We start from the raw sequence: 14,790 nt of genomic DNA on the forward strand, positions 1-14,790 counted from the left end.
CCTCCCAAGAGCTGAGATTACAGGTGTGTGTCACCATACCCAGTCTCAGTTGTCATCTCGGGGGCGGGGCGGGCATGGCAGGCCCGGGGCTCAAACCCCTGGTCCCTGTGCCTGTAGGCGCTTTAATCTGCTGAGCTATTTGGCCGGTCCTTCATTCTGCTTTTTTAAAAAAGTAGTAGAATGGAGCACCAAATCGCTCATGATGTTATTGTTCTCTCTACTTTTGAAACCACCTTCAGATTTGTTCCCTGAACTATCTCAATAAGTTAGACGGAGCAGAAGTTATGATTAAAAAAACCCAAAAACAAAAAGCACTTGACATACAGGACAAGAGAACACCACACAGCGGTGGCTGTATGAGCCTGTTTTTCTCTTGGGCAGTGGTGGGCAGTGGTGGGCAGTGGTGGGCAGTGGTGGGCAGTGGCATTCCTGATGTTCTGATTGGACCTCTTCCCAAAACTCATGAAACAGGACTTCTTGAATTGCTTCAGAAAACAACAGTGATGATGGGATGGGTGTGTGATATGCACAGATTAGTATTATATATAACATTATTCTGCATATAGATGTATGTATTAAGCTGCGTATATCATTGGCAGTGTCAACCAGTGTGTGTATATATATGAAAAACTTAGATCTGGTATTGCTCTTTTAAGGAGTACCAAAAACAAACAAATAAACAAAAACATTCGGGACTGGAAGTGTAGCTCCTTAGCAGCAGAGTACTGCCCTTGCCCGTGCTAACTTCTGCGTTCTCTCCCCAGGACCACCGAAAGCTAGCACTCTATTTTGCTGTTCATCACTTCTGTGCTACAACAACTGTTATTTTTATTAGGGTTATCATCTGAGCATCATTCTGCTTCCATCTGATAGAGTCTGTTTTGCATAATTGAAATGATATTTTATTATTAGTCGTGGTTAAAACATGAGCCTTAATTAATTTAGTGTTTATACACAGGTAGCTGCATATATGTGTATATGCAACTTTCAATAGCCTATTGATAGTAACAGTAAATAAGCAGCTTTTGAGATACAAATACAGGGTCTATACTTTTTCTTCGATCTTTTGCTAGCTATCTGTATTAGTGATATTTAATATTTTAACTCAGGCTCTGCTGTTTCATTAAATATTTCATATTTTAGAGAGCCAGGTATTGAGAACGTTTTTCTTATGTGAAATTGCATACATTTTATGATATAAAGAAGTAATAGATGACATTTTTCAGTCACGCTGTCAGTCCATCTTATGCAGTATTAGCTAACGAGTACAAATAAAATTTCATAGTCATTATAAGTAGAGATGTAAAATTATCATGTAGTTTAATAGAAATCGCTTTTATGCCAATTCTCAGTGTAACTTAAGGTTACATTATTTCCTTATATCTCATAAAACGAGGCCAGAAGACGTATTACATCATGAAAGTAATTAGGCTGGTAAAACTAACAGGTGTTTTCCCCAAGGGTTCGCACCCCCCATAACAGCTCTGTCAGTTAGGACCCCATTCATAGCAAATAACAAAGCCCACATGCCCACACACATGGGCTCCGAATTGGTCCCATAGCCAAGCCACCTTCAGTGGAAGGACACAGCTGGCAGCAGGGCTGGAATGCCAGCCTTTTCTTCATGTCCCCCTCTGCCCCTCTCTACAAGTTAGATTTTCTTAGTTTTCCTCCGATTTTATCTCAGAATCTCACACCAGCAAGGGATCGAGAGCCCTTCTCTAGGATGTATTTGGTTTGAGGAACAGGACCCAGGCCCTCTGGGATTGGAAGACCCCCTTTGCTTATATCAAATGAAAGAACAGTTAATTCCTATAGCAGGAGTAGTAAGACATGGTCGTACATAAACGGCCACAACAAGCCAACATTTATTTGTCAGAGGTGACAGTGTCCCAGGTACCACGCTAAGCATCTCACATACCTTGTTTTGCATAATACCCTTCTCACATCCGAGCTAGGAATGCTGTCACCATTTGCCAGATGAGGAAACGGAGGAGAGTGTGAGAGGTGGAGCAGGCTGCTGCCTCACGGGAGAGAGCTGAACTATGCATGAAGCCTCGGGCCACCAAACTTGATGTTTCCTCCACCGTTATGTCCTTCTTTAACTACCTTAGCCATCATTCCTATTTCTAGGGAGTCAATAGAAATGATGTTCTATTTTCTACATACTTTTACATCAAAGAAACTTGTGTGATCAGTAAGTGTGTTCTCTACTTCTCCCTTTGCTGCTGATTTTTTGGTACTGAAAGGTCACATCGCTTAGCAGAGTTACATGCCGGCCCTCTCCTCTCCTATCACAGAAGGAGGAGGTGCTCAGGCAGTATTAGACTTCCTCTTTTTGATTTTCACAGGAAAACTTAATGTACGCATAATTGCTTTCAGGCCTGCCGACCACAGCCATAATATAATTAGCTTCTCAAGTCTAAATTACATTAGTAAAGTTGTAATGCATGAAAAAGCACAGAAAAATGTTACTTTCTTTTCCAGAGTCCCCTTAGCTCCAGAGTAATAATGTGATTGGTTCTTTCCAAATTAACGCTGTGCCATAGCTACTGGATGGGGTGAATCCAGCCTCCTGACTTTCCTAAAATATGGGTCAGCTGAGTAACCCTACTGATTGGGTAAAATTTTCAATAACCTTTTTCATGCTGACATATATTATAGCGACTAAATTGCATTTAAAATTCTTGATGGTGATAACGAAGGTTAGTTTGAGGGACGCAGCATTTTTATGTTATGCGTACACCATCTGTTATTTTGTCTAGCCAGTGTTACAGCCATTCATAAATCACCTCTGCCTCATAAAAAAGATGGCAACAATTTATGTATTTGTATTTTATGATAATCAGCATCTGGGAAGCTACCGTCTGATTTAAACCTGAAGGAGAGGAGAATGCGAAAGTCTTTCAACATAGCGCACTTACTTGTTGTTGCTGTTATTGGTTGGTTTGTCGGAGAGAGTTGGTTCATGGTCTTCCAAGAATGAGCTGGCAGCTCTACCAGTTTTCAGGAAGCATAAGCCTAGCAGAGACGTTCATTCCCTTAATTTAGGGCTTCTTGTCTATCTGGGCAGCACATGCGCACAAGCCACCCACCGCCCACTGCCCTTCTTTCAGATGAGGAGCCGAGTGTGGGCAGAAAGCTTCCGAAGTCGAAGTCCGTAGCTTTATTTTCCATCAGCTCCTGCGTTTAGCCACCCAGCAGCCTGGGAAGAGATACAAGAAATGGGGAGTTTTTCACTTATGGCCCCTGTTCCCTGATTCTTTAAGCAAAAAGGGCAGACTTTCCTGTTCATTCTGCTCTCTTCAAGATGCTATCTGGAGACCTGTCTGTCCATAATAAATACTTGCGGAGTAGCCACTGCGGCTAGGTGGCAACCTAGGTAATGGGAATACAGCAGGACGCAGAACAGATGTCCTTGCCCTCCCGAGACTCAGCCCCCTCCACTTTCTCCTCCCTGCCTGTGGTGACCCGTGTGCTGCTGTCTATCACAGTAACTCATTTTAAGGTTCTCAGAAAACTGCTGTAAGAGTGAGACTATTCAGAAATTTGGAAGTTGGCTCTCAGGTTGCTGAGCTGGCTGCTTTGTCTGGTCAGAGGCCCTTGCTGTTCCCACTCTTTCCTCAGAGGTCCTCTTCTTCCACAGGCCTAGTCACTTTGGTCCACTTTACAGGACGATGAAGCTTGAGGTATTGAGACTCCAGTTCAGCTCTACCAGCTTTCGAGGTGAAAGTGCCATCTAGCTCCCTCCTTTATATTCCTGTCTGTGTTCTATAGGTCTCTATTCCTGGAATCTGTATTCCTGTCTCCATTTCTTCCCTTTCTCTTACTGGCTTGCATCCTGGTATCTGAGGAAGGTGGTCCCTGAAGTGCTTTACTGTGGAGCTCTTCATTGCCCCTCGTACCTGTGTTCTGTGTCGTGTGTGTGCCTGGCAGTGGCCTGAACCCTGGGCCTTGCTCGTGCTGGGCTACCCTACCCCATCAGCCTGAGTATTTGTAAAGGGGCTGAGGAATCACTTGGCTTCACCAATGGCTTTGGAACATCTTTATGAAATTGTTATTCAAAGGTTTAAACTAAACATTAGCAGGTCGATCTACCCTGAGGAGTCTCGTGTCCTTGTCACCCTTATAATTTATTAGAAGAACAGAATTGGAAACATTAATCAGCCAGTGGCACTTGATGATGCGCCTGTAAGCTGGTTTATGATGAATTGTTATCATCAGTCATTGTACAGAGTAGGAAATGGCTTGGGTCTCCCTAAACACGGAGTGGATCATTGCAGGGAGATGAAGTTGATGTTAATTACTTAATCAGGAAATTAGAGAAGGACAGAGTTCCTGTTATTTAATGAAAAGCATTTTGGTTATAAAATGACAGGAGATGAGAAGGAGAGGGGTGAGGAAATCTCTAGCGTTGTCTAAATCTCAACAGAATTAGTAATAACATGAGAAAAGGAATTTAAGAAAAGGAACCTTTGGTCAGGACTTCCTGTGGCATGTGCTGGTGGCTTTATAGGTGTTACCCTGAGGCTGAGAGAGATGAGGAAAATGTCCAGGATTCTCAAACTCCTATTGGAACTGGTGTATGACCTGATCTTCCCTGGCGCTAAATTGTCCAATAGTGAAGCATGTTAACTACAGTTTTTCTTGTTTGTCTTAATAACTTTTTCTTTTTATCTTTTAGTGAAAGCTAAGATTAAGTTTATGAATACATGCAGCAAACAAATAGCATAAATAAGATATTTGGAATTAGCAGTCTTCATATGAGTTTGTTACATGTCTTTTGATTTCACAATAAGAAAAAAAAAAGAAAATATAATACATAGATATTGAAAGGATGAAGAAAGAATAAGTGGAAAAATTTTATGAAATCTCAATAAAAACTAAAGCTAAAAATTCTGTTCAGTCATTATAATAGCAGACTCAGTAACCTCTGCTGTGGTTGTTGCAGTATGCAAGATGGAAAGAAAGGAAACATGAATGAAATACAGCTTTAGAAACTGAGGAGAAAAATCACAGTGGTGGCTCCAAGCACCCATAACAAAAACGAAGAAAAAAAATACAACAAAGAGTGGAAATCTCTTTTTATTTTTTAAAATTCATTAATTAATTATTTGGTACAGGGTCTCACTACACAGTTCAGACTCATAGTGATCCTCCTTTCTCAGCCTCTACAGCACTGGGATTACAGGTGTGAGCCACCATGCCTGGTGTCAGGGCTGGCACCGTATGCGGTACTGGGGATTGAACCTGGGTCCGTGTGCTTGCCAGGCAGATGCTCACTTGTTTTTTTTTTCCTCCCCCTGTGGAACCGGGGATTGAACTCAGACCCTTGTGTTTGCCAGGGAAGTACTTATTCTACTGAGCCATCTCCCCAGCCCCTTCAGGCAGATGCTTAGACCGCTGAGCTATCTCCCCAGCCTGGAAATCTTTATTAAAAACAACACTGGAATGATCCAAATGGATATATATCGTTATTAATACTTTCATTCAAAAACATTTTAAAATATCTTTACACAAGTACATTAAAGGAGATTTTCTTTGTTCTACTAATAAAATCTTTTCTATTTTAAATGTCTTTCTTTTCCTTTGTCCTTTCTAATTTTTTCTTCAGTACCTAGGGGCACTGTGCCAGGCAGTTACATTCCCCAGCCGTTTATTTTTTTATGCCGCGGCAAAGCCTACCAAGTTGTCCAGGCTGGCGTCAAACTTGAAGTCCTCCTTCCTCAGCCTTTCAAGTAGCCCCAAGTGTCTTCGAGCCATGCAGATGCTCTGCTTTGTGTCCATGACACTCTAGAGAAAAAATGGGTTCTTGGACTAAAATATGTCCCTAGCGTGGAGACAGGGACAGGCTGATGCGGCTGGGCCCAGCCAGCCTGCAGGCCGCCTGGAGCTGTGCCCACGCAGGCCCCGCAGGCCCCCGTGCAGTCTCCGCTCTCGGGCTCCCGGCCAGGTTGCTTTCCTACCTGTACTCAGGGAAGCACATTCCAGCATCTGTCCTCGAGGTGTAGGAGAGAGCTGGCGCAGGGCCAGGCCGTGAGTCTGCGCATCATAAACATCACAGGACAGCAGAGAAACGCGATCGGGCTTTCCTCTCTTCTCATTTCCTTCTGCCTTAGTTACCTGTTCCTCCTGAAATAGCCTTGCAGCATAATAAAGATATAGCTGTTCAAGAATCATCATACAGAAGCAAAATAGATTTAGAATTTAGAATAGATGAATCTAAATCAGTGAACCCAGGTGTAAATAATAGAAATGAAAGTTTGGCCATTGGAGTGGAAAGACCTGAAGAGAGGAGACTGAAGGAGACCGAGCACATACATTTGCACGTGCACAGATATGCACGCGTGTGTGCGCACACACATGCGCGTGTACACACTCAGGAAAGTGACATAGGAAAGGCCCTGGGCCTCAAACGGTCGGTAGATCGATTTTGCTTTATCCTGCTGCTTCTTCTGCCTGCAGGATCAGGCTCATTGGCTTCTGAGGTGGAGATACCTTTGCTCTTCTCAGTGCGCCTCCGTGGCTCTCTGGCCTCTTGAGTTTAGTGACACTGCATGAGGTTGACAGGGTGACGCTCAGAATGGAAGTGCCCAGTGAGCTTTGGTGGAGACTCGGGTTTAGATTCCAGCGGGCCCCCTCCTAATTGCACGTGAAGTGACCCAAGAAGCTGCCCTCCGTCCTCGGGTGTCACCTGGGCCAGTTCAGTTAGTGTTGTCTGTGGTACGCGCTTGAGCATCAGCCTTCAGCAACTAACTAGCTAACTAACTCCCAATGTGGTTTCTTAGATGATGCCAGGCTTCAGAAACGCTGGTTGAGAAAGTTTTCCACTCTTGCATGTACTGGGCATTGAACTCAGGACCTTCCAACTGAGCTATATCCCCAGCCCCTTTTTATTTTGCCACACAGTCTCATTAAGTCCTTAAGTTGCCCAGGACAAGGCTTATGATCCACCTTCCTCAGCCCAAAGAGTGCTGGGATTATAGCTGCACACCAGATCAAAATATTTAGAAAGTTTGAAGGAACATTTATCTTCATTTTCAAATAAGATTTTTTTTTTTTTAAAAAAGGATACAGTCAGTTCCCTTTATTTCATTTGTTCTGTCTTTTTGAAGTATTCATTTAATTTTTTTCTTCACTCCAAATCAACATAACTTGATAGTTCCCACATTGCTCCTTCTGACAGTTTTACAAATGTTCTGGAAAGTTTGGGTTTCACTTTGTGCACTGCTGCCTCCTTGGCTAAAGTTGCTGCCACAGGATCTACTTTTATTCTGACTCAAAAGTGATTATCCGATGTTTCCTCTCTGGCAAACAGATGGGGAACTGAATGTAGAGCTTCGCTTTCCTTCTGAGTAGCTGCTCAAGTGGAGATTGCATAATAAATACAAAAGGACCTCACAATCAAAAGATTTTATATTAAGCGAAGACACAAAAGTCACAGCCAATGCAAGATATTTTGTCACAGGACAAAGAACTGTGTCTCTCTGGGAAGGGTTATTTAGTGACTGACTCAAAAACGGTTTTTACTTTATCTGAGGAAAATCATAATTAAGTTGTTTCTTCTGAAATCAGTAGCAATTTTTTTTTTTTACAATAGTCAGTGAAACACAAGCACTAAAAATCTATTTTTTGAAAAGGCCAGAGTGACTTACTAGTTAACACAAGTGTTACTGTCAGAAAACTTGTGCTCTCCATCTCTGTGAGGCTACTAGGAAAGACTTCTTCATCTGTCACACAGCATTTTATATTTATATAAAAAGCTAAAATAGAAATTGTATGTGTTTGTATTTTATGCGTATCTTGAAGGGCTAAGGTTTGCCTTTCAAGAGGTAGGACTTCTCTTCAAAAAGGTTTTTCCTGAGGAACCTAGGAATGCTGAGTTGCAGCCATGTTAGGCCTTCTCTCTAATCTTCTTGGCTTCTTTTCCTGATTGTTGCTTGACTCTTGTTTTGTAATTCACTTATTTTCCTTTCTTACCTGTACTGGTATGATTCAGCCTCCTCATCCATTGTGTGGCTTTCTTTTCTTTTCCCCAATTTAATTGCTAAGGGATTCTTCAAGTCTGTCTGTAGCTTCCCAGTAAGTGAGCAACCCAATTCACAGTGCTAGGGCTTATTGAAGTCTTTACAGTCTCTTAGGTTCCCATAGATTTATTAAAGTTACAGTGCTTTAAATCTAAGTATCAATGTGTGGAACTTTCTGGAAATTTAAATTGATACTATGTGCTTTGTCTCTTTCAACTTGACTTTAAATAATATTCAGATAAAGACAGGTAGGTAAATTTATATTGAGGGTGAAAGGTGTTGTTTAGTTGTGCTTCTTTCAGTTCAGCTTATGAAGAAGGTCACTTTATCTTGAACTGTGATTCATTTCACTTGTCATTTTGCAGCATTTTGAAGTGAAGTGAAAATTGCTAATGTGATTGATAGGAGAAGATGAGATGTTATCTTGAAAAATACATAATGGTATCCAACTTACAGTGGTTCACTTCAAGGTTTTTTTCCCGTCCATGTTTCCCATAGTGGGGAGCAATACCCATGTTGTAGTCTTCACTTTCAGCACAGTGTTCAATAAACTATATGAAGTGTTCACTTCACTGTAGAACAGGTTTTACGTTAGATAATCTTGCCTGGTCGAAGGCTAGTGTCATTGTTTCGAGCACCCAATAGGCCAAGCTAAGCTGTAATATCTAGTATGTCTCTTCAATATCTTTTTGATTCATTGTTTTCAGTTGGAGATGGGTTTAATGAGACATCTGATGGCAAGTCAATAAGATTCTGTATGTATTTGTCTTAAATTCATCTAGTCTTTATCTTAACTATGTTTCTGACCTGCCTCTGTTTCCAGTCGCCACTCAGAATGATACCATCAAACCAGCTACATAGGGAAGAATATCGTCAGGATTAGAGGGTGCCAAGCCCTAAGAGCGTTTTGTGATATAGGTATTCCTTTAATGACCTACATGTTTGATGATTGTTTGGGCTTATGGCCTGTCCCTCAGACTTAAAACTCATCTTTTTTTGGGAGGGGTTATAGTTCTGTATATCGATTTTATAGAAACTCAGTGTCTTTTTTTATATAGAATATCTGATTTATACAGTACTGTAATTTTTGCCGATTGTATGGTACAGTAGTTTACATTTTTGTACATCACATTACTGCGTGTAAGAGTTATGCAAATGAAGCAAAGTCATCCTTGACCATTTCTTTGTTCTGAATTCTCATAATGTACATACTATAAATAGTTCCTCATTTAGCAGCCAACTAAATTAACGACTCAGTGGCAGGACTGGAACTTGTTGTTTCAATGAGGAATGTCTGTAGTGGACACCTTTCTAACCAGTTTTTGAGAGTATGGTGTGGTGCATTCTGCCCCCCTGGCCTAGTCAGTTTTCCACCTCTATGTCCCTAACCCTTGGCCTTGGCCTTGGCCTTGACTTTGATTTTTCTCCAGATCTTTCATTTACCTTTGGATCTTTATTCTCTCCACCTGAATCTTGTAGGCTGGCCTTGGATATTGCTCACCCTTTCTGTGTGGAAGTCTCAGCTTAATTTTGACACTCTGGAAGGCCTCTTGAGCTATTACATGTTCAAAATAGTCCTTATAATCTTGCTGTCTTCCTGTTGAAATGTTTGTGGGCATTTTACAGTTCTGGTCTGCAGAAAATGCCCTTTATTAAAAATGAACTGCCAGATAAACTCAAGGATGATAAAAGATCTAAGATACATAGTTTGTCTTCATTTAATTCTTTTTAGAAGCACAATAAATTAATCTTATTTTCTGAGAGCTTTTCTTCATAACTTACAGCCACTCTCTGATAATTACACTTGCAATTTCTCCTGAAAACAATGAAATGAAAAAATGCCTTTGTATGTCATAGAACGAAATTCATGGTGAAGAAAAATGGATTTGAGTTATCCTGTTACATTTCAAGGTTTACAGGTATATTAAAATTCAGAACCCATGGGGGATGCTAGGCCATTTTTTTTTAAACATTTATTTATTTATGTGTGTGTGTGTGTGTATGTGTGGCCAGCTCAGCCCACCTGGGGGCGGGGCTGGCTGGCATGTGGTGCTGGGGGATCGAACCGCAGTCCCTGTGCTTTGCCAAGCTTATTCCAAGCAGGTGCTTTAGACCACTGAGCCATCTCACCAGCCCGCTAGGCCATTTGTTAATCGAGTGGTTATTTTCTTCTCCTTTTGAGTATATGTTTATGTGTAGCTATGAATTAGTGGTTGAAGTGTGCAGACAATCTTCCCTTTTTTTGACCATTGTAATTGTATCTCTGTGTATTTGGCACTAAGCCTTTCTAAGCTGATATTCACACTTGGCTATAAAAAATGTGCAACTGATCAGACATCCAAATGGTTTCATTCATTCATTCATTCATTCATTTATTCATTCATTCGTTTTTAAATCACAGAATTGACTCCAGAAGAGAGGGCCCAAAAGATCGCCAAGGCCATGCGCAAACAGTCTTCTGAAGTCAGAGAGAAGTGGGAAAGCCTCAACGCTGTTACTAGCAGTTGGCAAAAGCAAGTGGACAAGGCGTTGGAGAAGCTGCGGGACCTGCAAGGCGCCATGGATGACCTGGACGCCGACCTGAAGGAGGCCGAGGCCGTGCGCCACGGCTGGAAGCCCGTGGGGGACTTGCTCATCGACTCACTGGATGATCACATCGAGAAGACCTTGGTCAGTGTCTTAGTCACTTTCCTTCCTGCTGGGAAATCCTGGCTCTTGTTTCAGTCTACAGTCTGCTCCGCAGAAGGGGCCTGACAATGAAGTGCTGCTCAAGGCCTGAGAGAGGAAGCAGAGAGGGAAGGGAGGTGCTGGAGAGGCACATAAACCTTTCCCGGCCACGCCCTTCCCGGTCACGCCCTTCCTGGCCACACCCTTCCTGACTATGCCCCTTCCAGGCCACGCCCCCAGTGACATACCTCTCCCACCCAGACCTCTCCAACCAGAGCAGCTGCTACAATACACTTGTAATCCAATCGCCTTTAGTCATCCTGCTCTGATTGCCTGAGACTCGAAAGGGACATGTAGATGTAAGATACAACAGTCAACATTGTTGCCTTTGACAAAGAAATGTGAAGAAATGCTTTATTGTTTAGTATAACACGAATAAACAGAGTCACATATATATATTTGCTAATAGGGACTGATATACAGCCATCACTCCTTAAATCCCCCACCCAAGTCGGCAGTTACCACAGATGTTTTCCATATGCCTTCACGTGCAGAATCCTCTCCTTCAATCACTCCTAAAATGACTTTTATGATACTTTACCTTTTTATGATACTTTCTGACCCAGTTGCACAGCCCTAAATAATGGACATTTTTTACCTTTTTTACATAAATATTTTTAAATCTTTTTCAATGTATAGGACCACCCTCACTCTTATTTATTTTTGCTTCCAATTTTTTTTTAAAGAAAGTGAAATACTTGTTTTGTAGCATTTCCTACAGCTTAGGTTTTACAGAATATATCTACATAGTATAGCCCTGGCAATTAGACTTAGAGATTTAATCAGATGCATGCTGTCTCCCCTGGAATTGTCACTATAAATTTAACTTATGTCTGAGTACATTAGTACTGTAAAGGGTACTGACAGCCTAGATCTCCTTCAGTTCCCATACTCTAGAATATTTCCAGAAGAACTTAATGAAATTCAGGCCAAAAAAAGAGGCATACATAACATATGTAGAGAGTAGAGAACTTGTAATAGCATATTAATATATGTATTAGGCAGTCATGAATCAAATTAAGGAATATGACAGTGAAAAATTAACAGGCATTAATATGATTATCACATGGTATTTTTATTGTATTAGCACATATCTCTTGCATGTGGGCATTGGGCATTCTTTTTGTTTGTGTGACTGCATGGGGGAGAAAGATCTGAGTAATTAATTAACTGGATAGTTAGGCAAATTGTATAAGTAGATGTGTGTATATATATATAGACTTAGGAATAATAATAAGTTTCCATTTATTAAATGCGTTTACTATGTGCCAAGAACTGTTCTTAGCCAATTTACATAAATATCTTTTTTAATCCTCACGCCAACCTAAAAAAGATGGAGACTGTTACTGTTATATCTGTTTTACAAATAACAAAATGGAATATAATTGCTCAAGCCCGCATAGCTAGTTAATTAGCAGTTTTCATGATTTTTGTGTATGTTCTTCCCTTTCACTGCAGAGTTCGTTCTTGCGAATGAGGTGAAATGCAACCTCGATCCCTTATTTGAGTTTAATGCTTTACAAAAGTTAAATAACAAATTTTAAAATTGTCAAAATTTATTGCTGAAAGAGTATTGGTTTTCACCACTTTTCAACGTAGTTATGTGAAATTCTCCAGCTACTTTATGACTGAAGGAGGCCTCTTCTCGCAGCCTTAGCACTGTAACAGCCATTTCCCTTGTATAATTACAAGTTTAAAATGACCTACTGAGAACACAGCCATTAGCATAGTTTCTTTAGAAATTGGACGCCTCTTGCATTTTACAGATTGTATTAAATACAGAAATTCTCTAAGGCAGTGGTTTACAAAAAAGAAGTAGCTTTGGATAACAAAAACGCAAGAAGTTAAACATTTGAATTGGAAAGTATCATTTTAATACACGTAGATTAATGTAGAAAAGATGAAAAATTGTATCTGGAATTACTAAACCCTTTCCAAATTTCAGAGTTATTCATCTCATTTGATTAAAGGAATGACCTATCTCTGCATCCAAATCTTGTGTTCAAATCTCTGCTTCAGTGCAAATCCAGAAAAAAAATAAAATTAGTATTTTAACTGAAAGAAATAAACTGTGGATTAAAAATCTTAACATCTTATTAGGAAAAGAAAAAATAAAACCCAACTCTTCTTCAGCCAAATAAAATAAATTTAAATTCTGGACTGTTTTACAGGTGCTGTAAAGTAGATCCCAAATCCTAATAAAGCTATTGGGTAGATAAAATTAAGTACTGATTGTTGCTAAGCGTTATTAAATGTCAAAGCAACTGGAAAGTAAAATCTTTCAGAGTAATCAACTGCTTTCAACGCCCTAAATTACCTGTAATCATTCTTTGCAGAAGGCACCACTTCTGGCAGGAGGCAGGTTGGAGATTCGCATGTGCCAACAGCCTGCAGTCAGCACCTTTGATACTAGCAGATGTTTCTGTTTTTACAGCAAGCAGGGCCACGTAGACCTCATCTTAAAGAAAAGTGCAGGGAAAATATGATAAATTGGTTCTCTATACTAGGACACATGGAAATTCTGAAACAATTTAAATTTTGTTTGATTTCAAGCCCCTATTTTTGGAAGCTTTAAAAAACAAAGATAAAGTTTTCCTTTCCTTTCCTTTTCTCTCTCTCTGTCTGTCTCTGTCTCTGTCTCTGTCTCTGTCTCTGTCTCTGTCTCTCTTTCACTGTATTTGATTGTTACAGGGTTTCACTGCGCAGCTCTGACTCATAATGATCCTCCTGTTTTCAGCCTCCCCAGTGCTAGGATTATAGGTTGTGGCGGGCTCAGCCAGCCCAGGGGTGGGGCTGGTGCAGCATGTGGTGCCAGGGATCTAACTACGGCCCCTGTGCTTGCCTAAGCTTGCCTAAGCAGGTACTTTAGTCCACTGAACTATCTTGCTGGCTCCCAAGATAAACTTTTTTGATAGAAAGATTCCTTATGGCCATAAAACATCTGACCATATAAATAAATATATAAAGCAAACTCCAAAGACCTTGTTCGTCAGTGCTCCTTTAATGTTTTCACTTATGGCTTGCAATAGAAAAATTATTTTTAAGGAGAAAAAATGTAAGCTTCTTTATTGTTCTTTCAGAATTTAAAATCCTGCCTCTGACCATACAGAAAATATTAATATAAAAAGCTAAAGCCATGAGTGGAAAAACCTCTAAGGATCTGAGTTCTGTAAATTTTTCTTAAACAGAATCTGAAGGACCACACTTCTTTCAAGTCTAGATGAGAGTCGCTCTTTCCATACCCTGCTGCACATTCCCCTCTGTCTTAAGCTCCTGTGTTCATAGTTAATCCTTTATACTTGTACAACCTCCGTTACCACACAGCTACTTGCTTTCTTGAACTGCACTTGTGCATACAGCTGTGTGTGTGCATTCTGTTATCCGAAATGCCACCATGGGCAGGAATGGAGATGAGATGAAGAAAAGCTAGCACAAATTCTAATTCCTTCTCCTTTCACATAGGAACCACTCACATTGTTTCCTGAGCTTTCCTTCTCCCGGCTTTTCATGTACCAGTGTTTGCAGAGTTCCGGCACTAGTTCTCGCTTTATACACGTTGACTTCCATGGCCGCTGTTTCAGGCAAGCGCTTATGGTACTGAGCTATCTCGCCAGCCCCATGCCTGCTGTTTCAGATGCCAGGCTTGCACTGCCACCTCCGGTGACGCTGTTTCTCACACTGAGTCTGGCCATCCTCTTATTTCCTGGTCACCTCTGCCCTGGACTTCTTCTTATAGCTTTTGGGCATTTTTAAGAATTTCAGAACACTAACATATTGTCTGATGTACCTTAAATATTTTTCCTTTTGAAAATAAAGTCAGTTTCTTCACATTTTTTTGAGGTTTATCAGACAATGATGGATTTTAGCTCTCATGTGTATTGCATGGGGAAAATTTTACCTAGACCTTCTTAGAAGGGTTTTTTTTTTAATGATTTTTTTTTTTACATTTATTGTGTGTGTGTGTGTGTGTGTGTGTGTGTGTGTGTGTGTGTGGCCAGCTCAGCCTACCTGGGGGCAGGGCTGGCTGGCATGTGGT

General features: G+C 40.8%; 1 protein-coding gene across 1 annotated transcript in view; it reads left to right on the forward strand.

Moving 5' to 3' along the window:
• Utrn (utrophin) overlaps window positions 1–14,790 on the forward strand; it is a 522,813-nt gene that overhangs the window by 408,011 nt on the left and 100,012 nt on the right. The window contains exon 55 of the mRNA XM_023712207.1: window positions 10,429–10,697. Coding sequence (XP_023567975.1) covers window positions 10,429–10,697 — 269 coding nt within the window. The remainder of the gene's footprint in view (window positions 1–10,428; window positions 10,698–14,790) is intronic.

The sequence above is a fragment of the Octodon degus genome, unplaced genomic scaffold (genome assembly GCF_000260255.1).
Source record: "Octodon degus isolate 3935 unplaced genomic scaffold, OctDeg1.0 scaffold00024, whole genome shotgun sequence".
Taxonomy (NCBI): domain Eukaryota; kingdom Metazoa; phylum Chordata; class Mammalia; order Rodentia; family Octodontidae; genus Octodon; species Octodon degus.